The 21,931-nt window shown below is 61.4% G+C and overlaps 1 protein-coding gene across 1 annotated transcript; it reads left to right on the top strand.

The window, feature by feature from the left end:
• Window positions 1–5,898: 5,898 nt before the first annotated feature.
• On the top strand, window positions 5,899–12,216 carry CBX4 (chromobox 4). The gene is made up of 5 exons (XM_032429827.1): window positions 5,899–6,035; window positions 6,183–6,226; window positions 7,356–7,421; window positions 9,648–9,714; window positions 9,980–12,216. Exons 1-5 carry the CDS (start codon window positions 5,967–5,969, stop codon window positions 11,390–11,392), a joined length of 1,659 nt encoding a protein of 552 aa, XP_032285718.1. The 5' UTR covers window positions 5,899–5,966; the 3' UTR covers window positions 11,393–12,216.
• The last annotated feature ends 9,715 nt before the right edge of the window (window positions 12,217–21,931 follow it).

Raw genomic sequence — 21,931 nt, 5'->3', positions numbered from 1 at the left:
GAAGGGTGGGGGTGGGCCAGAAGCGGGGCGCGCGGGGCTCTGCAGCGAGACCCCCCCCTTGCTCTGCTTGCATGCGCCTCTCCTTCCCACTCGCGGGAGGCTTGGAGGGCCGCCCTGGCCCAGGCCCCAGCCGCCGGCCAGCCCGAGGGGAGCCCGCCCCCTAGGGGAGGGCGCGGCGGGTGCAGGCTCCTCGGCTCCCCTGCCCCCGCCCCGCCTGGGCCGCGGATCCCGCAGGTGAGGCGGTGGCCAGGGCCCCCCGGGAGCCGAAGGGGATCCCTCGGGGGGTCCGCAGAGACCGTCCCAGGAAACGGCCCTCGGGAACAAGTTGGGGAAGGGGACTTCTTGGACAGAACTGGGGGATCATTCTAGAGGTGATGTCAAGGGGACCCCCACCCATTTCGATCAGGATTCAGGAGGGCGGGGTGACGGTTAAGGCAGGACTGGGTGATCACGTCCGACGACCTCGTCATCGGGGGTGGGGGTGGGGCGGGGACGGGGGAGCCTGGACTTGGAGGGACGAAGTTGCGCGGCAGCCAGGCTCTGCTCCGGAAGTGGCCAAATCGGGGGCCCGACAGAGAATATATGGGACTTTGGGGGTGCCTGAGGCGTTATCACCCGCCGCCGGCCCCCGGGCCCCCGCACTGCAGGCCGAGCTGTGCTTTGGCTGGGCCCTCCCGGCCGCCATCCCACGGTCACGGGATCCCTGACCACCCCTCTGTTCGCCCCTCGATCCTTCAGGGACACCCACCCCCCCCAGGTCCAGCGGGGCTCGCCGCGTTCCCGCCCCTGGGGATCGATCGGCTGGCTGGCGACGCGCGGCCGCGGCTCCTGAGCCTCCGCCCCCTCCCCCGCTCGGGCTACGCAGGACGCGGCCTCCGAGCAGCGTCCTCGCGGTTCCGGGCCGCGGCCGGGCTCGGCTCCGGGCCAGCCTGGGAGGCGGAGACGCACCGGGCCCTTCCGATCGCGCCCGCCCCGCCACTCCGGGGTCGGTGGGAGGAACGATAGCGAGCCCAGCTTCCCCGGCCCGCGGCTCCCGGCACCCCACCCCACCCCCCCTCCTCCCCGCCTCACCGAATACCCTCTCGGGCGCGCGCTTCACCCTCGGCGCGCCGCCAGGCCGGGCGGGGGGCGCGCGGGGGGTTGGGAGGAGGGTGGGGTGGGGTTGCGCTGCGGCTGACGACCACTTCGGGGTCCGCCTGGCGATTTTAATTTCATTCCCGGCTTTGCTGCAGCAGCTCTCGTTTGGAAAAAGGAAAGAAAGAAATCTGCCCTGCGTGTGGGCCCCGCTGGGTTCGGGGGCGCAACGGGGGCATCCGAGAGCAAAACACAGGGGGCGGACGTGGAGGGGCGACCTCGCGGGCAGAGGAGGCCCGCGGGGAGACCTTGGGCAAACCAACCCCAAATGAAAAACACACAGCACGCAGAGGCCGTTGTGAGCGCGCGGCGGCGGCGGCGGGCGGTGGAAGCGGCTCCAAAGATCACATGTGAAATATGGATCCCGGGGGCGCAAATCACCAGGCCGACAGGAGCCCCGCGACCGAGCCTGTGGCGGGGGGTCGCGTGGGCTTCTCCAGGCTGGCCAGGGGAGGCTGCCCTGACGTGGGGAGGGGTTGGGCCAGCGGACGTCGTAGAACTCTACTCGTCCCGCTTCTGCGCCTGCGACCCCCGGTGTGGCCCCCCGGAATGCCCAGGACCTGCCAAGGGGCCACGACCAGGCGGCGCGCCGGGCCCGTTGCCCCGCCCGCGCACCCTGCCCGGCCCTCCCACCTGGCGCCCCAGCTTCAGCCCCGAGCAGCCCGCTGCGGAGGGACGCGGGGGCATCAGGGGTTTTGCCACCCAAATGAATGCCGACCTTTCGCGGGCGGTGTAACAAAGAGCACACACATGGGGGTGAGGGCAGAGAGGGCGGAGGGGCGCCCTTAGGAACAAAGCCATCCCTCCGAGAGGGTGCCGGCGCTGGAGTGCAGGGCTCCCACACCGCCTCCCCGCTCTTCTCCTCCTACCCCCCACGCACAGTCCAGCCAGGTCAGTCATAGCTAAAAATGCAAAATTGCAAACGCCAGTGCTGAAGTCAGAGACAAGTTCCCCAACTAAGAACGGAGGAGAGAAATGAGCCCTTGTTAAAGCCTGGGTAGATTTTGTAGTCGTTATGCTAGTAAATTCTCCCTTGGCTGTTGGAAACCCACCTCCGGGGACCTAGAAAGCCACACCAACTCGAGAGCCTTGCTAGTCTAGAACTGGCCGGGGAAGTCACAGGCGGTCCCTTCCGGGCAGAACTCAGACCTGGGCCCCGTGGGCGGGAAGTGGTAACTCCTTGCAGGGAGCGACCATTCAGGGAGGAGATTTACGAAGTCGTTTATTTCCCTGGGTTGGTGTGGGGTCAGGCCCCTTCAGCGACCAGGAATCTCACCACCCTCTGGCCCAGGGCCATTAGAGTCTCCGGCTTCTCCAGGGTCTGCTCTTTCGACCCTCTCCCCTCCGTGAGGGAGGCTGTGGCTCAGGGAGACAGCATCGCTCCTCACTTGGGGCCCCTGGGGGCCCCTGGGGGCCCCAGCCTGAGGTGGCACCCGGAAGGCTTCTGCCCCTCAGCAGAACCCAGGGGCGCAATCCGTCCCTGGCTGGAAGGGGGCAGCGCCAAATGCGCGGATCCGCGACCCTTCTCCGGGGTTCCCCGAGGGGCTCGGGATATCCCGGAGGCAGGGGCCCCAGCTGAAGGCTCTGGGAATCCCGAGTTTGGGCTCCACTCGCCTTCGGTTCCCTCAGAGGGGTCAAGACGGGTGGAATGGTAGGGGAGGCCGTACGGGAGGCTTTCCAGGAGGGGCTCGCGGGACGCCTCAGGGAAGCTTCCAGGGCGCTCCCCGCTCCGCCCGCACCCCCCAGATTCTGTCTTTGCCTCCTCCATGCAGCCCATTGGTGCTTCCGCGGACCTGAGCTCCTCCCCACACCCGCTGGCAGGTGAGGGGTGGTCTAGGGCCAGGCCAAGGTGAGGCTGGGACTCTGGGAGTCGGCCTCTCTCCATACCCGCCCGCCCTCCACGAGGACAAAATAACAGTGCGAAGGGGCGAGTTGCCGCATTCTGCCCGTGCCTGCGCATTTCGGTCACTTGGCGCAGAAAGGCCGGAGCGGGGGCGGCCGGGGACTCCCGGGGCTTCTGAGGAGCTTGGGGGCGTCCCCTCCCGCCATCTGGGGAGCCTGGCGGCTGCTCGCACTACCAGACGGGCAACTACAGAAAAGATCCGCTGTACTCGCCGGCAAGAGCCACCCTTCCTCCCCAGCTCGGCCACAGGCGCAGCCCGGCTCGTGCGCAAAGTCGCCGTCGGGGCACCGGGTGCCGCCGCGTGGCCCCCGAGGTCTGGAGCGCGGGCCGGGGAGGTGCGGGGGCAGAGCGAGCGGGCCTCGAAGGGCGGAGTCCGATGCCCCTGGCTGCGCGGAGGCTGCAGCAGCCTGACGAGGATGGCGCGGAAACACCCACTAGGGACAGATTTTCCAGGGGATTTTCTAGTGAGGGGGCAAGCGAAGTGTCGGGAAGCTCAGCCCCTCCCGGGACGATGGGACTGTCCAGGACAAGGTCGCTCATACCTCCGGACAGACTGAAAGCGCCTATGGCCTGGCAGCCGGCTCTACGTGTAGGGGTGACTGTCGTTCTCGTGCCAGCCTCAGGGTCCCTTCCCTTCCGCAGTTAAGTCGTCCCACCCGAGAGCTCCTCGCCCTGGCCAAGAGTGTCAGGAAAAAAAGCCCAAAACACAGGAGAAAGAAGTTTTCCCTGTGTCCCCCATCCCCAAAACTCCGCCTACCCCAGCTCCTATAAACCCCGAGAGCCCCCCCCCCCCCCGGGGCACACGCAGGGGCGGGCCCCCATTTAGCCCCACCCGCGCCCCCCCCCGCCACCCCGACTCCTCGAGGAATCTTGGGTTTGTGCCTCGAGCTTGTCAGAGAGCAGTCACTGCAGACCTAGCCCCTCTCTCATGCCGCCAGAAGACGAGCCCCCACTCCCAGAACCGCTCGAAGGGAGGAGCCACGCTAGTCGTCTTGGGCAGCGGCCGACACCGAAACAGAAACGGCCACCGCCGCAGGAGCTGCGAGGTAGTGGTGGAATGGAGTCAACGTGTGCGTTCTTAAACACCAGACTGTCTCCAGGCTTCTCCTGGATTCCTGGGAGAACGCGAGCCCCGAGTATGCTTTGGGGGTTCGCTTCAGCACCTCGGCCCTCCCCGGCTCGTTCAAGCCCCCGCGCAGTCCCCACCCAGCATTCTGGGACGTGTGTCAGGGCGGGAGCGGAGACCCGGATGGCTCTTTGCCCGCCCCCCTCGCGCGTTCCACTCTCGCTCGGCTTTTGCTCTTTTTCTTTCTCCATGGACGCTCAGCCAAGGGATTGCGCAAGCTTCCTGCTCCCAGTCCTTCAGGGGCCAGGAGCAGGGGGCCCAGACACACCCCAGGGCAAGCGCGCCCTGCCCCTCCTGCAGCCTCCCCAGGTCCCCTCACCCCTCGCCGCGACCCCAGCGAGCTCGCGGCCCCGCGGGCGGCGCCCTCGGGAGGCCGCGTGGAGCGCAGCAGCTCCCCCAGCCGGACGCTGGAGCGGCACGCCGAACGCGCCGTCTCGCCGCCGGAGGTGCTAAACTTCACACTCAGCGGCTTCTCAGGCTGCGTCAGGAGGGCCTCGGCTCGGCTGGCTGTCGGGGACCAGGGACACAAAGTCATGACGAGTGCTTGGCTCCTCGGCCATCGCATTCGCCTCCCCTTTGTGCAGCCTCGATGTGCCCGTGGCTCAGCCTGAACCTCTTCTCAGCCCTCCCCACTCCCTCCTTCGATGCCTTTCCTGGGACCCCACCAAGTCCCCTCGGTCCCCCAAGCAGATCTGGACATCCCCTGCGCCCCCTCTGTAGTCGCCCCCTCTCGTCCTGCCTGGCCGCGGGGTTGGGGCTGGCGGGGTTGCTGCTGGAAACTAGGCTTCCCGCCCCTGCCCCACCAAGGACAGTGCCGAGGGTAGATTGGGAGCCGGTCAGGATCTGGGGTGGGATCGGACTCGGAGCCCCCTTCTGGTAAGGTTCTGGAGCGCTAGGGCCCCAGACTGGCTGCTCCTCCGTCCTCTTGCTCGCCTCTTCTTCCCGCTCTCCCCGGCGATCCTCTGAACCCAGTTGTCTCCTTCTCCCTTCCCTTTCTCTTCCGTGCCTCGCCTTCCTAAATGCCCAAAGCCTCGCGGGGCGGGGCACGCAGGGTGGGGGGCGCGAGCTACCCCTGCCCCGATTCCGCCCCCTGCCGGCGGCTCCCCCTGCGTGTGCACATGACGCAATTCTGTGCAACTGGAAACTGCAGTGGATGCTTCCGTGGCCCCCAGCAGGGGTCCCCGGGCGGTGCACACCGAGAATGAGAGGCGGAGGGGCAGGCCCAGGCGCCGAGCTGCAGGCGAGGGGTCGCCGCCGAGACCCTCCCGGCCGTGTCAAGCTCTCCGCCCGCTCTGCGCCCTCAGCCGACACACCTCTCCTGCCGGGTCCCGCTCCCTCCCTCTCCCGGGCCCGCGGGTCCCTCCCCCTGCACCCCCCCGGCGCCCTCCTCCTCCCGCCCCCCCCCCCGCCCCTCCCCCCCCCCCCCCCCCCCCCACCGCCCAGGCCCGGGGCCTCCGGTAGGCCCGGCTGCGCCAATCCCGGCCGCGGCCCGCCCCCTGACGCCGAGCTGGGCCCGGCGAGGCCCCGCCCGCTGACGTCCGGATTTGCATGAGTTCTTGTGCAGCCGCGGCCCGGGCTCAGTTGTCTGAGCGAGCGCGAGCCGGGAGTCGGGGCGGGTGCGGGCAGCGGCGGGCGGCCGGGCTGTGCTGGGAGAGCGGCGGCGGCGGCGGCGGCGGTGCGGGCGGCGCGGGCGGCGCGGGCGACAGGGGCGCCTCGGCCCGGGCGGCAGCGGGGCGCCGGCAGGAGCCAGCAGCGTCTGCAGCCGCGCCGGCCGCCCGCGCCCCGGCGCGCTCCGGCTCGGCCATGGAGCTGCCAGCTGTTGGCGAGCACGTCTTCGCGGTGGAGAGCATCGAGAAGAAGCGGATCCGCAAGGTAGGGCGGCGCGGGGGCGGCGGCGAGGCGGCGAGGGAGCGGCGGCCGGAGCAGCCCGCGAGGAGGCGGGGAGGGGGTGGGGAGGCTGCGGGCCGGAGCCGGGGATCCCGCGGAAGCTGATGGAGTGCTGTCTCTTCCCCCCCTCAGGGCAGAGTGGAGTATCTGGTGAAATGGAGAGGCTGGTCCCCCAAGTAAGTAGCGGCGGAGGGGCGGGCGCCGGGTGCCGAGGCGCGGGGCTCCCGGGCTCCGGACCGCCGAGCTGGTGGGGTGGTGGGGGGAGCGGACGGGAGGCGGGGTGGAGGTGGGGTGGAGGGAGGAGGGGGTGGGGAAGTCGGTGGCAGGCACTGGGGAAGCCGAGCCGCCGAGCCCGAGCCCGGCGCCCTGTGTTGTGCTCCGCTCTCCGGGAAATGCCATCACTAATTTATGCACTAAAAGGAGCCGGAGGAGCTCGAGAGACGCGGGGCCGAGCCGGGGAGGCCGGCGGAGGGAGGGAGGGCGCAGGCACTGACTGATGTGCAGCAGAAAATGGCTCCTTTCCCCTTTCCCTCCACCGAACGGCTCCATATTGCAAAACCAAAAAAAAAAAAAAATTAAAAAGCGACGAAAATGCAATTGTGTGCCTCTTCCCTCCTAGTGGTGCGGGGAGAGGAAGAAAAAAGACAGAAAATGTTGGGAACTGTCACTGCGACGCTTTTGGTGGGGAATTTTTTTTTTTTAATTTGAAATGCGAAGGCACCGGATGGAGACAGACGCGCACGCACACACACACACGCACACACACGCACACACACAGGCATATTTTTATATTGCTGAGTATTTGGGGGTGCTTGCCCGTGACACCGGGCTCCAGAGCTGAGAGGGGGAGTGCGGGGGGGCCCCCGCTTGGCTGACGGTGATCGGATTAGGGGTCAAATGGAGAACAGCTGAAGCCCTCGCGGAGACTCGGGGTTGGGGAGAGGAGGGGGACTGCGACTTTGCCTTTCCGCGGCTTTGCACGCAGGGTTCCTGGTGAGCAAAGTGGCTTTGGAACATGTCGCAGTAACATGCTTAAAATTCTTGACAACTGCAAAATAAACTGCTAGTTTCATTTTCCTTACCCCTCCCCTTTCTTCCTGCCCTTGTGTGTTTATTTTGACTTGGGGGGGGGTGTCGGGGACCGTGTCAGGCCTGCAGAAATCTCTCCTCCACCCCCCACATCCACAGCTAAATAGCTTTCGGTTCATGAAGACAGAGTAGGGCCTTATGTCATTCCCCACCTGGAGGCCGCAAAGCTGGCTCGGTTTTTTTTTACGCCGTGTCCCCTCCCTTTTCCCTTGCAAGATATAACACGTGGGAACCCGAGGAGAACATCCTGGATCCCCGGCTGCTGATCGCCTTCCAGAACAGGTGAGCGTCCCCCAGCAGCCGCCGCCCGCAGCCGTGACCGTATATGGGAATGGGAGAGGGGGCCACGCAGCAGTAGGAAAGAGGGAAAGGGCCTGGAGGGGGCCGGCGGGAGCCCCCTCCCCCGACGGGCCTGCACAGGCACGGCTGCGGCCTCGGCTTCTCTTCAACGTCCTTGGCTGTTGCGGCAGCCGGGGGGGGGGGGGGGGGGGGGGGGGGGGGGGGGGGGGGGGGGGGGGGCGGGACCGGAGAAGGCGAGGCTGGTGTTTTGGGGGGAACTGCGAGGAGGGTGCGTGCGGGTGGCCCTGCCGCTGCCCAGAGACCTCGAGGCTGCTTCTGGCCCCCCGCGGGCCCCCCTCTCAACGCAACCTTGGAGCCGCACCCCCGGAGCCTAGGTGCTGCTTTGCTGTAGCCACTGGGCGCTTGGCACCAGCACCTCTCCGGGCAGCTCCAAGGGAGCTGGCCTTGTGAAACCGCCGGACGTCAGGGAACTGCACTTAACCTGTTGGGGACTGGAGAAAAGTTGACAAGGCCTTAACCACCCCGCTCCCGACCTTCGACCCCCCAGGGAGCTTGGGATCAGTAGGGGGTAGAGCCTGTCTGGTGCTGGGTGCCCTTCACACCCCGCACTGGGTTCCTCGGTGGGTGTCGCCCCCGTCCTTGGGGCAGGGGGAGCTTGGCCCAAAGGGTGTGGGAGGGGAGCTGCCTGGTGGTGGAGGGGCTCATCCTTGTGCGCACAGATGTTTGTCACGCTGCAGCTGCTGCAGCTGGATCCACGGCCGGTGGCTGTGGTTCTCTGTTTCGGGGAGGACAGAAGGGGGGGGCGGACAGAAGGGGGGGAGGGCGAGCGAGGAGGGGAGGCATGGCCGGAGTCCGAGGAGCTCGGCCACCCCGCTGCCTTCCATCCGCCCTCCCCCTTTTATTTTGCATTATTTCCTGCGCCGCATTTGGCGCTAAAACTGTAAACTCTAGACCCTCCGAGCGAGCGACCGGCGGGGAAGTTGCTCTCCCGCGACGCAGGGGGGCGCCGAGAAGGGTTCCTGCCCCGGTTCCACCTGGGAGTTCACCACCCTGTAACCGTGTCAGCGGCTGATGCCATGTTGCATAATGGGTCCCCGAAGAATTAAAACGCAGGCTGTTGCAATGCCACGCAACTTTGGAGTCAGGCCCCGGCTCGGGCCCCTAGGCATGGCGGAACTCCCCGGGGTTCGCCCACGGTCGGGGGGGGGGGGGGGCCTGGGGTCGCTGGAGAGCGAGTTCCTGGCCCGGGAACGGGTTGCAACTTTTGCAAACGCAGGAGGGGCGCCCCCTTCTCCCATGGAAGGCTGGGCAGTGCTGGGACGATCTGACCCCCAGGCTCGGGTCACCCTCCGCCCGGCCGCCGGCGGAAGCCCGGCAGCTGTGGTGACCGGTGCTACCTCTGGTGTCTTTATTAATAATTGGAAATCGAGGCGGCCGGGAGCCCAGCTCGGCGAGGAGGCGGTGCTTGTGCGCACCGCCCCGCCTCGCTCCGCCCAGCCGCCCCGCCCAGGCGGACCCAGAGCCGGTTCACCAGGTGCTTGCGAACCTGGCCAGGCCGTGGCCTCTGCGGCCGGCCCCCGCCCCCAGCCCCTAATTGGCTCATTTGCCGCCGTGTAAACAAGGGCGCAGCCCCTCCCCCTGTTTAGTGCCTGGCCTTTAAAAAAACGAGTCCTCCCTTCTGCCGGCGGCACTCGTTATCTGAATCTTAATGAGGTCATTAGCATCCCGTGCCTCTGACGGGGAGGGACGTGTTCGGCACACACCTCGTTGGGGCTTGTTTGCATCCCCTGGACCCCCGCGCCCACCTCACTTTGCGCAGGGCCGCGGGCCCCAGGCAGTGGGCGCCAGTGCCATCAACCTAGCGCCCAGCCGCCGCCTCACCGGCCTAGAGGCAAGGCTGCGGGGGGCGCCAGTTCAGGTGCGGATATCAGAGATGGGGAACCCCTTCGCGGAGGACCCCTTGGGCAGAGGAGGGTCGGTGAGAGCACAGAGCGGGGCTCTGGGACCGGACCGAGGCGTCCAGCTGGCGGCACCGGCGACCTTCTGCCCTGAGCCCTTGATCCCTCTGGGTCCTTCTGGCCTGGCTGTTCGCGGAAGGGGGGTGGGGGTGGGGGGCAGGCGTCACTGCAGGTTGGATCGTAGCAGGAGGGGAGGTGACCCTGAGGCTAACAGCGCTGCTCTCTGTTCCCTCCCCCCCCCCACCCCCAGGGAACGGCAGGAGCAGCTGATGGGATATCGGAAGAGAGGGCCGAAGCCCAAGCCGCTGGTCGTGCAGGTGAATATACTTGCTGGGCCCGGGGCCTGTCCACTAGTCTTTCCTTGCCATTGTCACCTGATCTGCCTCCAGGCCCAGAGGGCAGGGAGAGTTTCTGCAGAGCACCCAATTCCACTTCCTTTCCACTTGACCTCCAACACACTGGCCCTAGAACGCAGCTGCCGACCCGCTTGGGGCTGGGACACTCCTGAGGCTCGAGGCATGCTCTGGGGCCGGCCCTGTTCCTCTTCTCACCTCCCCTCGCATCCCTGCCTCCTTCCCCCAGGTACCTACCTTTGCCCGTCGCTCCAACGTGCTGACCGGACTCCAGGACTCCTCTGCAGACAACCGCTCTAAGCTGGAGCTGGGTGCTCAGGGCAAGGGCCAGGGCCACCAGTACGAGCTCAACAGCAAGAAGCACCACCAGTACCAGCCGCACAGCAAGGAGCGAGCCGGCAAACCCCCGCCGCCAGGCAAGAGCGGCAAGTACTACTACCAGCTCAACAGCAAGAAGCACCACCCCTACCAGCCCGACCCCAAGATGTACGACTTGCAGTACCAGGGCGGCCACAAGGAGGCGCCCAGCCCCACTTGCCCGGACCTGGGCGCCAAGAGCCACCCGCCTGACAAGTGGGCCCACGGCGCGGGGGCCAAGGGCTACCTGGGAGCTGTGAAGCCCCTGGCCGGTGCGGCCGGGGCTCCAGGCAAGGGCTCCGAGAAGGGCCCTCCCAATGGGATGGCGCCGGCCCCCAAAGAGGCGGTGACGGGCAACGGGATTGGGGGCAAGATGAAGATCGTCAAGAACAAGAACAAGAACGGGCGCATCGTGATCGTCATGAGCAAGTACATGGAGAATGGCATGCAGGCGGTGAAGATCAAGTCCGGCGAGGCGGCCGAGGGCGAGGCGCGCTCCCCCAGCCACAAGAAGCGGGCCGCCGAGGAGCGCCACCCCCCGGCCGACAGGACTTTCAAAAAGGCAGCAGGGGCCGAGGAGAAGAAGGCGGAGGCGCCGTCCAAGAGGAGGGAGGAGGAGGCGCCGGGGGCCGGCGACCCGCAGCCCCAGGACGCCGGCTCCCGCAAGCTGTCCCCGACCAAGGAGGCCTTCGGCGAGCAGCCCCTGCAGCTCACCACCAAGCCCGACCTGCTGGCCTGGGACCCGGCCCGGAGCTCCCACCCGCCCTCCCACCATCACCACCACCACCACCACCATCACCACCACCACCACTCGGTCGGCCTAAATCTCTCCCACGCGCGCAAGCGCTGCCTCTCCGAGACCCACGGCGAGCGCGAGCCCTGCAAAAAGCGCCTAACGGCGCGCAGCATCAGCACCCCCACCTGCCTGGGGGGTAGCCCGGCCGCCGAGCACCCCACCGACGTGCCCCCCACCGCCACCCTCCCCCAGCCCGAGGTCATCCTGCTGGACTCGGATCTGGACGAGCCGATAGACTTGCGCTGCGTCAAGACGCGCGGCGAAGCCGGGGAGCCCCCAAGCGCCCTCCAAGTGAAGCCCGAGGCGCCCGCGACGGTGGCGGCCGTGGCAGCTGCGCCGGTGACGGCGGCCGAGAAGCCTCCGGCCGAGGCCCAGGACGAGCCCGAGGAGCCGCTGAGCGAGTTCAAGCCCTTCTTTGGGAATATAATTATCACCGACGTCACCGCGAACTGCCTCACCGTCACGTTCAAGGAGTACGTGACGGTGTAGCCGGAGGGCTTCGGAAGGGGAAGCGTCATCCCCGCGGGTGGCTTAGCACCTGGTGCCTACGGGCGGACTCCTCCTCTCTCGCCAGCTGCGGGAGATCCGGGCCTGCCCTGGTGCGTGGACGCCCGGGAGCCGCAGTATCCGCAGTATCCGCGTCCCTCTGCGCCCCGCTGTCGGCTCCTGGCTGGGGCCTGCCCCCCGGCCGGCACTGGCTGCTGCCACGCGGTGCCTGCGGTCTCGCCCCCGACCTGCCCCATCCCCGCGCTGGACCTCCCCTCCCTCGTGGACCTCCGGGACTGACAGGGCAGCCACAGCGCCTCGGTCTCAGAGTTATAGTATTATATTTTAACCGTGCTAACTTGTCAAGTGCAGACTTTACTCCCGTTTGTACGTGGTGTTATTATTGAAATGTATTGTTTGAGCTCAAAAGGCCCGACCACCCCCTTCGGGCTGATATATATATATTTATTTGTAGGTATTTATATATTGAAATATAAAAACCTAGATTTATGGAGTTTCCTCTAGATCATGTTATATTCTATATCAGACAAACTATTTTCTGTTGACCTTTCTTCCTGTCCATTCAGTATTTCGGTTGAGTTCATTTCCTCCCCTTCCTGGAACTGCAGTACCAGTAACGTTGGTATATATTTTTTGATACTGTACACATGGATGTGTTGTTTCTATGTGCAAAAAAAAAAAAAAAAAAAGTTTGTTTAAAGGCTAAACGAGCTCTCTAGAAACTGCTGCTACTAGAAATGTCTAAACTATAAGCTTCCAATTATTACCTGCTTGAATGTAAATATTAAATGGAGATGTTGAAGGTGCATTTTCGCTGTTTGAGATCAGCGCAGACGGAGCGTGGGAGGTGCAGGAGGCGGCTGGACCCCTCTCCCCACCCCACTTACACCTTAGGTCTCGGGGAGGAAACCTCCCCGCGTCCTGCGCTAAACCTTTTGCAAAGGCGAAGCGGACCGGTTGCACGGGCAGAGGCGCCCGCGCCGAGGGAGTGACCCTGCTCCCCGGAAGTCGAGAGGCGCTCCCACGGAGAGGGGAATTCCTGCGGGGGGAGGGGGTGTCAGCGTCGCCCCCGCCCCCAGGGCTGTCGGGCCGGCGGTGCCCTGGGCGCTGGCCGACCCGGGGATCCGCGTGGTGGGGGGAGGGGTGCAGGGGTGAACGAGCGGCGCGGAGGAGTGGGTGGGGCTAGCCCCCCTTACCCCGCAGCCGCGCGCGCAGCACCCGCCCGGCACCTGCTGATCTTTGCCCCCCACCCACCCGGTGCGCCACACACCCAGGCGCTGGCTCCGGTGGGGCAGGGGTGTTTTTAATAATCCCTGCCCAGTAAGGCAGGTTCGGCGGGGAGGGGACCCTCCCACCCTCTCTAGCGTCGCTTGCTGGCATCGCTGGCCCCGCCCCACCGAGGAAGCCGCCGAGGCTCTTTCTCTGCCAGCCTCTCTCCCCGGAAACCACCAGGCCAGAGGCTCCGACTGGAGGCGCAGCGAGCGCGGCCAGGGCAGGGGCGGGGGGCTTCCTGCGTGGTGGATGGGGAGGAGGAGGGGGAGGAGGCCTGGAGAGCAAGGCCGGCTCACCCCGGTTTCCTCAGGGAGCGAGGGAAATGCGGAACCCCGTCTCACCGGTCCTGCTTTGGGTGGCGAGGCTGGGGCCCTTGGTGTCGCGGGGCAGGAAGGGGTTAAGGGCCCAGAGGGGCCGAGGGGAGTGGGCCGAGCACCAGGTCGTCGTCCCCCCCCGGCCAGGAAGCCGCGACTGGGGAGGCAGCCGCCGTGGCCAGCTTTCTGCAGACGCAGCGATCCTCCTCCTGGCCGGGGCGGCCGAGCAGGGCCAGGGGCCGCGGGACTGGGGCCCTGGTGCGCGCCGGGCTGCTCCTGGCCTCCAAAGCCCCTTGCCTGCCCGCCTGGGACAGAGGGCCCAGAGCCTGTGCAGGGCGCCAGGGCGGAAGAGGTCAACGTGGTTCAGAATGGGGAGGGGGCGGTGGCGAGAGCGCGCAGCGCTGGGAAGGCCAGGGGAAGAGATAGAGGGCCAGGAGGGCGGGAGGCCTGAATGCGGACAGTGTGGCCAGTGTTGGCTGCAGGCCACCAGCGGCTGGGGGTGGGGGAGGGGAGGGGGGAGGGGAGAGAGGGAAGGGAAGTTCTAAAAAAAAAAAAAAAAACCGTTGGGAGTTTCTAGCCCTGGCTTTTGTGAATTGTCCCTCCCACTACCCCCATCACCCCAGCCCCCTTTAGAGTGAGTTAAACACTCCCCCTCCCCCCTCCATGTAATGAATGCCCTTTGCCACCCTGGGAGTGGAGGGAGGGGTGATCTTGACTGCTCCTGGCAAACTGCCTGCTCAGCACTAGAATTGGGCCTGTCGTTCACTGGCTGGGACACAAAGGCACATGCCAGGCAGGGATTTGGTCTCCCTGTTTTTCTGGTAGAGGAAAACTAAAAACTCAGGAGTGGGAAGGGGAGCCCTTGTTCAGGTCTGCACAGTTGGTGACTTGGGAGTGAGCCTTAGCCCCTGCGGGTGCCCCTCCTACCCAGTGGGTGGCCTCTGCCAGGCTGAGCCTGGGGGGGGAGGGGAGAGGGAGAATGGCACCGTTGGCAGTGAGGAAGAAAAAATTTCAAGGGAAGGTGTGGGCTGCAGGTGGCCTGAAGCCTTGGAACCTGGTGGCAGAACTTCTGGGGTAGGTCCTTGAGGAGGGCGATCTTAGGTGAGCCTGGAGCCTGAGGTCGGAGGGCTGACAGGGGCTGACAGTGGGACAGAGGCAGATGGGTAGGTCAGGAGGAGCTGCAGGGATGCCCGACCTGGTGCGAGACCCAAGAGTCCAGCACCCATTCTGACCCCAGGACCCTGTCATGTGCTGAGCTCCCTCTGACATATGAGCACCACCTGAGCATCTTGTTCCGTTCAGACCCCAGAGGGTTTGAAGTTCCTTGGAGGATGAGAGTCTGAGGTTCTGAGGGCAGAACAGCTTGTCCAGGGTGGAAGGCCACTGCTTGGTTCTGTACTGATTCTAGAGCCAAGCTGTCTGCTCCACCAGCCTGCAGAGAGGTACTCCACGGCGACTTGAGCTCCGGGCCTCTGGGACACACATGTGTCCAAGGTTGGGAACACTCAAAGAGGGTCAGGAGCCCTGGCATGGGGACAAGAGAGGAGAATCCAGTAGCCCCAGTTCCTCTGGGTGTGGACCGATTCTTCCTAACTGGAGGCCTCAATGTCTGTCGGTGCCCAACCCTTCACAAGCAAAGGGTCCTACACCCTCTCTTTGAACCCAAGTTCAGGAGAGAGAAAGCAAGCAGGAAGCTGGGGCCTTAACCCTACATACTAGGAGACCCATGCTTCATTGTGTTTTCTCCAAATGAACCTTTCTGAGGGGGCTGAGCCTTGAGCATAGAGAGCTGGAGCTGACCCACCACAGAGTCAGGGGCTCTCTTGTATCCATTCACCCCTGGGAAGCTGGTCCCTCCCTCACCAGCCAGGGCCCAGACTCTAGCTCTGCCCTCCCTGTAACTTGCAGTCACCCCAACTCATCGTCAGGAGGGCAGCCTTGGATCCCACTGGGGTGCTCTGGAGCTAGGGTTGCTAGACTGAGCACAGAAAAAACTAGGATGCCTAGCTGATTTTGAATTTCATGTGGACAATGTGTACGTTTTTAGTATGTCTTATGAAATATGTGAGATATACTAATACTAAAAAAAATGCATTGTTTATGCAAATTCGGATTTCACTGGACATCCTGGGCTTTATCTGGAAACCCTATTTGGGCTCTGACTAGCCAACATGGTCAGTCCCTGTCCACAGGGAAGTTTCAGGCCCACAGGAGAGAGAAGGTGCTGAGAGCTGAGCATCATGGGTCCTGGGAGCACCGTTGTCATAATGACACCGAGTATGTTGGCGGGACACCGGTGCTTGCCACATGTCTTGACCGAAGGTGGGGGGGAGGCACGCATGTGCCAGACTGGACAAAGGAATGAGGGAGAGCTTGAACTGGTCCACCCTGGGCTCCGGGTGGAGGGCCTTCCTCACTCCTGCCCACCCCAAACAGCAAACTTCTAGAACACACAAGGAGGGCAGAACTGATCTAGTTGAAGAGCCCACTCCCCTCATCAAGAACCCCGCCCTTCCCACATCTCAGCTTCCTTGTCCCCTTCAGAGATGTGCTCTGAGGATCAACTGGGTCAGGAGAGAGCCTTGAGCGTTTCTGGAAAACCCCCTAAGTAAACATATAGGTTATTTCTTCACCAGGGAACATTAAACATGCCTTGTCAGATCCAAATGCCTTCCAACGGCTCTGGCCTGGAGCTTCAGCTTGACGGAGGGACAGACACCCAGTGATATTTACCTGGAAACTGACTGCCAACCCTCCCTCCCTCCTTCCCTCCTTCCCTCCCTCCTTCCCTCTCCCTGTAACCCAGTGGGCACCGTCAGGCCTCGGCATGCCGCCCTCACTACCTGCTTGCTGGATCACCCGTTGACCTGGGACCTCATCCTCAGCCCCTCCGGTTTTATCCTGGGTCACCGGGAATGACACTGGGACATGAGGGAGTTGGGACCAGCCCCCATGAGCCAGACCTGCCCTTGTACAGAACCACATCCCCATGCATTCTGAAAACAAGTCTCCGTCTATGGTTCCCTGTTATGTTTGCCACTGCTGTGAGAAGGTAAGAGCTCTGAAGAGGAAAAAGTTATTCCTGGACATAGTATCCGTTTCCTGTGGCCGTAGTTCAAAAATCACTGTCGTCCGCACCACACACACCCCCCATGCCCTTCTGCACCTCCCTCTTCCCTCTGTGGTTACTGATAACAGCTGACATTGAGTGCTTATGATGAGCAGGGACCTTTAGAGGGATGGTCTCCTTCAGTGCTCACACATCTTCTCGAGGTGGGTACTATCACTGTCCCCGTCCCACAGATGGTAATATGAAGGCGTAGAGGCTTGAGTAAGCTGTCAGGTGCAACATCCAGGGACTCGGAGATAGACTTACCTGTCTCCAGGGGTCATCCTCCCACCTTCCAGGGCGCTGTGGGTCCTTCAGAGGACCGGCTCGAGCCCCATCCCTCCCTGAGGTTGTTCTAGATTATTCCAGCCTTTACCAAGGCTGGCTGTGCCCTGAACACGTGCAGTACTGACTGCCTCCCCCCAGATCATTGTCAATCAATTTCATGCTGCAACATACACATATGTACGGGCGTCCTCCATTCTCCAAGTAGACACAGCCTGAGCACCTCGGGAGGCGAGGGGCATGTCTTGGGTGTGTTATGCAGTCCCAAAGCTTGTGCACAGTTCTTAGATAAATACCTTGGAATCCGATGTCTTGTGTGTACGAGTACGGAGTCATGTGCGTGTGCATGTACGTGTGTTTGTGTGAAATTGGACAATGAAGTGTATTCCCACACTGCAAGTCACGAACAAGGTCCAGGGACCAAGGAAGGGCCCCGAGCTGTCCCCAGGGGCCTCTGTGCTCCGGCTGCAGAGCAGAGGCGGGGGACTCAGGCAGTTCCCTCTCTCCCCACCTCAGCAAGGGCAGACACACGCATACGCTCTGGCTCCAGGGTCCTGCCACGCCCTCCTCCCTCACCGGATCCATTTGTGAGAGTTTCAGGAGGCTCTAGGTAATCATGCGGTAATTGAATTTAGGGAAACAGACCCTAAGGATAATCCTGGAGTCAGTTCCAGGAAGAATCATGGTTTAATTTCCGTACTTGGCTGGTGGTACACATTATACGGGTCCTGACAGTGCAGCACCTGCCTCATCATTATGTATTTCCTTGTGACATGTGGTTGGGGACGGTAGAGAGAGAGAGAGAGGCTTATCGATCCCGACACACATACGCACACTGCGTAACCACGAGCAGAAGACGTGGCACTGGCCCCTCAGTTGTTTGCATATATGGTCTTCATGTGGGCTCTGTGGATAGGGTCTCACACACGGTAAGGACTCACCGAACGTCACTGGTGATCGCTGTTTCTCTTAACCAATTCTCTGCAAGTTCTCAAACGTAGGTGGGGCAGACAGTCGGCCTTACCCAAGGATGTCCAGGGTGCATGTGCATTCGAGTGTGTGCATGCGTGTGTGTGTGTGTGTGTGTGTGTGTGAGAGAGAGAGAGCATCAGGGCTCGAGGAGGGTCACAGCAACGCAGCCTGGACTGGTAGGAATGCCTCTGCTTTCCTGCCTGAGTGAAGGATCCTTTCAAATGCACACCCTGGAGTTTAATATTGCCAACGACTGGCCCTACTCCTTTCAACCTGCGCCAGGTGTAATGTAAACCTCCCTGGATTTCCTCCCTTTCCTGTTTCATCTGAGAAATTCTTCACTAATTCCATGGTATCTGGTTTCTCATTGTTTCTCTCGGCTTCAGACAGCCCCTTGGGGTGGGCTCTGGAAAGGTGTGCTTAACGCTCTCAGCGGTCCAAAATGACACGGGCTCTGCCCTCACCACCGCCTCCGCCCTCCAAAACCTCTTAAAAGGGGCTGCTCGGGGCTGTCAGGACACCATAAGCTGTAAGGCCCCGGGGAAAGGAGCAAATGCCTATCCCCAAATCCGAAAATGGTGTTGGGTGGTCACTTCCCTTCTGCAGGGCAGTATGCGGACTGAGAACAGGACAAGCATGTTAAGCTCTTTCCTGATATAATGCTGAGATGGTATGACTACAGCAGAATAATGGTATGTCATCCATTCTTTGTGGAGGTAGCGCTGTTTAGGGTTGAGGACAAGGAATAATCCAGTGCCGGTGGAGGAGGCCTGGGCCATCCCAGATGCAAGCAGGGGACCATCTATTTTCCTCTGACTCTCTCGAGGAGGTGGGGTTACAAAACCATGTGGATGTTGGGGGGTGGGGAGAGAAGAGCCTGGCGAGCAAAATCTCTCCTATGAGCAGCGGAAGCGAGCATCCTTATAGCCATTTCCTGCTTTGTTTTTCGTGCTCCCCGACTCGCCTGCTGGAGCTGAGCCGGGGAAGGAAGCACCAGGCAGGGCCAGGGAGACGCACGGCTGGCCGGGCTCCTCTCAGCCTTCCCTGTGTCTTCTCCCCGTCTCCTCTCCAGGCACTGAAAATTATTTATGTTTGCAAATTGCTTTTGACTCACATGAGTTATTCCTCTTGCCTGCCAACAGGTCTGGGGATGGGAGAGTTCTCGAACTGGCGAGCTGAAAAATCAGGGCGACGGCAGAAGGAGCACTGATGTGAAGTCAGGAGTCCTGGGATCTGGTCCCGGCTCCACCACGGCTGGGCCCGCACCTCCCCTGCCCGGGCCTCCAGTGCCTCATCTGCAAATGAGAGGGTGAGTGTGAGCTCTCCGGACACCAGTGGCTCCTGGCTCTGACGTCCCCTGGGCCTGTGACCCCCCAAAGAGACACAGATGAGGTTGGCACCTGCGCCTGGTGATCCTGCTGCTGGGCGCTGGAGGGTGGAGAGGTGGCTCCCCAGCCCTGGCCTGGCAGGAAGAGTGGGACAGGACAGCGGGGCAAACAAGAATGCTTCCTCCCTTCGTGTTTTCTTCACACTGGTCCTAACCCACGCCTTATTCCATAGACCAGGATGAAGACAAATGTCTGCAGAGGACCCATCCAGGTGGAAAGTCCCTGGGGCTGGCCTAGGAAAGAAACACACACGAACACCGGAATAACCATCCTAATCAGGAGCGCAGCCAGAGCAAGATCAGCTCCATGGCAGGTGGGTAGAGTCACCTGCCCTTCAGAGAGGAATGGATTGGCCCATTGACCATGGGGTTGTGGACTCCTGGAAGCTCAGAGCAGAGAGGGGCCATGGAGTTTTTAAGTCCTTCACTCTGCAGATGGAGAAACTGAGCCTGCAAAAGGCCAAAGTGAACATCAAGGTGGATTACTGATCATTCTCTGCCTGCAAGTAGGTATGTATGTGTGTTCCAACAAGGGTTAGTGCTCACCCAACTCACCTTACTACAAAACTGTATTTATTAATAAGACTAATGATAACATAATTCAAAGGCCAATGCCATAACCATGAGCAATCTGCCACATGCAGAGTGCCATGGTCTGGCTTCTTTTCTCTGGACTGTGGTTTGGGGCTTAACCTAGAGAGAAGATGGGAGCATCTGGGCTTCTTCCAAGCCAGTGACCACCAAGTGGGGAATGAAAGCTGTTATGGGTTCTGCTCTCCAAGATGGCAAGACATCTGCTAACCTCAGAGCTTTGAGTTGGCTCTGACTTGGCAGAAAGGTGGTATTTGCTCAGCCTTGGGTCTAGAGTTTGGGGTCTCTGCACTCTTTCCTGGGAGAGGACCTATGGTGGGCAGAAGGCAGCTGGATAGTGGGGAGAGAGACTGTCCTGTAGGATGTCTCTCACCCTGAAACCTGTCCTTTCTCCTGGGCTCAGAGGTGCGTTCCCAGAGCATGAGATCCACATGGGTAGATTTGGGTATCCCATAGGCCTAGCCTCTCCAAGCAAGCTCTCATCAGTTCCATTTGCCTCCTCTTAGGAAAGAAGCACCAACCAGAGGATGCACCAGGTCTTTAGCTGTGGGTTAATCTGGTATAAGTGGTGCCTACACACATCTCAGTAATTTGGAGACAGAGAATGGGGAATGGGTGAGCCAGGACCAAAATCCAAGAAGGAGGCAGCAGCAGAGAGAAATGGAAACCAGACAGGACCAGAGATAAAGAGAGAGACAGACACAGAGGTAAGGAGACAAAAAGGACAGGGACAAGGGAATGGAAAATGATCATAAACAGAAACTGAGACAAGAAGCAGACGAGGAGAATGTGAGTGGCTCAGATACACCAGGTTGGAAGGGACCAAAGTTAGCATCACCAATCCCGGGACGAACTGGTATGTGTCTCTTGATGTGTTGTACTGAGGAGGACAGAACATCCCTCCAGTGGCATTCCCGCCCGAAATGCAGAGTCGGAATCTAACCATGCAGAAATATCCAACGGGCACTCTTCAAACTGCCAAGGTGAAGGTACCCAGAGAAAGGCAGAGACCCTGTCCCAGCTTAAAGGACACTAAAAAGACAGGGTATTGAATGTAATTCACCAGCCTGTTTTGGCTCTTGGAAGAAGAAAAAAAAAAAAACTATAAAGAGCATTATTGAGAAAATTGACAAAGCTTGCATATGGCCTGTGGGTTAGTATTGGACCAATGGTAAACATCCTGATTTTGGTTATGGAAGAGAGCGCCCTCTTTCCTAGGAGAAAACACACTGAAGTATTTAGGCATAAAGGGCCACAAGGTTTCCAACTTACTCTCAAATGGTTCAAAAAAATGGGGAAAAAATATATATGTATATATAGAGAGAGAATGATAAAGCACATGGGTAAAATGCAAATAACTGGTGAATCTAGATAAAGAATATATGGAAATTCTTTTACCACACTTGCAACTTTTCTGTACGTTGGTAAAAAATACTGAGTTGATATTCAAAAAGAGGTGCTTGGAGCCTCCCTGTTAAGGTGGGGGACAGGTGCTGGAGGCTTTTAGTGGTGCTGAGAAGAACCAGAAGAGCGGCCGCATGCGGGCAAGTCTGAGAACCAGCTCTCCAGCAGCTGAGAACATCCGGGAGACTTGACCCATCCCTCACCACATGCTTGAAGGCCCGTTTTCCAACCCTTTACCCCATGACCTCAATACAAACGAATGGGGGCCCAGGGGGTCCCACAGCTGCCCCTTGCCCTGTACCAAGAGGTCCCAGCCATCTCCGGCTCACACCACACAGCAAAGCCCAACCTTGCTCTTTGGCCACGTGAGGAGGGAGAATCCAGCAGAAGGAAGGATTAGGTCATCCAGCAAACAAGGCTCCGTGGGCCAACTGCTCTGTGCTCACCAGTTCTGTGCCCTGGGGCTGGTGGCTCTGTCCCCCAAAGCTCACCAAGCCTGGCCTGTTCTTATAATTTGGGTTTCCAAAATATCCCCTCTTGAGAGAAGACTTCCCTGACCAATGACCATTTTATTACCCTGTTTTTTCTTCTTATCGATTTGTTGACTTGTCTGCCTTGGGTTTCTCTGTGTGTGTGTGTGTGTGTGTGTGTGTGTTGAGAGAGAATGAGAGAGAGAGATTTGGCTTTATTCGGTGCTCTGAGCAGGGCAGAGTGCTAGAGGTGAGGTCTCCCAGCCTCTCCCCCGCGGACCTGAGAACTCAGGAGTTCTGTGACTAAGGGCGGGCTGATCGGCCACGCGTGGGTCCAGCTCCAAGAGAGAGCACGGGCCCCAGAAACAGTCATGTGGTCTCATGAAGAGATCCCAAATGGAAAGCCTCCCTGGGCCCCCAGATGGCCCTCCTCATGCTGACCAGGGTATTCCCATCCCGATCACAGAACACGCTAGAAAAGAATCACACCTTTCCGCTTTCTCCCTCACCTGCCAGAAATGGGAAGAAGCACAGTCAACAGAAAACAGGCTATAAATCCTGCTCTGCCAGTCAGGTTCCGAGTGGAGAAGTGAGCGAGTGAGTGAATGAAAACCTCTACTAGTTTAAGTGGGTTTCGCTCATCATTCGGTTTCTTCCCTGGAATATATGACACTCGGAGCACTGGGCAGACCCCAGTGAGGTCTGAGCTTTGTCCCC

Source organism: Phoca vitulina, unplaced genomic scaffold (genome assembly GCF_004348235.1).
Source record: "Phoca vitulina isolate PV1807 unplaced genomic scaffold, GSC_HSeal_1.0 scaffold41, whole genome shotgun sequence".
In the NCBI taxonomy this organism is placed as follows: Eukaryota; Metazoa; Chordata; class Mammalia; order Carnivora; family Phocidae; genus Phoca; species Phoca vitulina.
The sequence above is the reverse complement of the archived record's forward strand: the minus strand, read 5'-3'. Positions and strand labels throughout refer to the sequence as shown.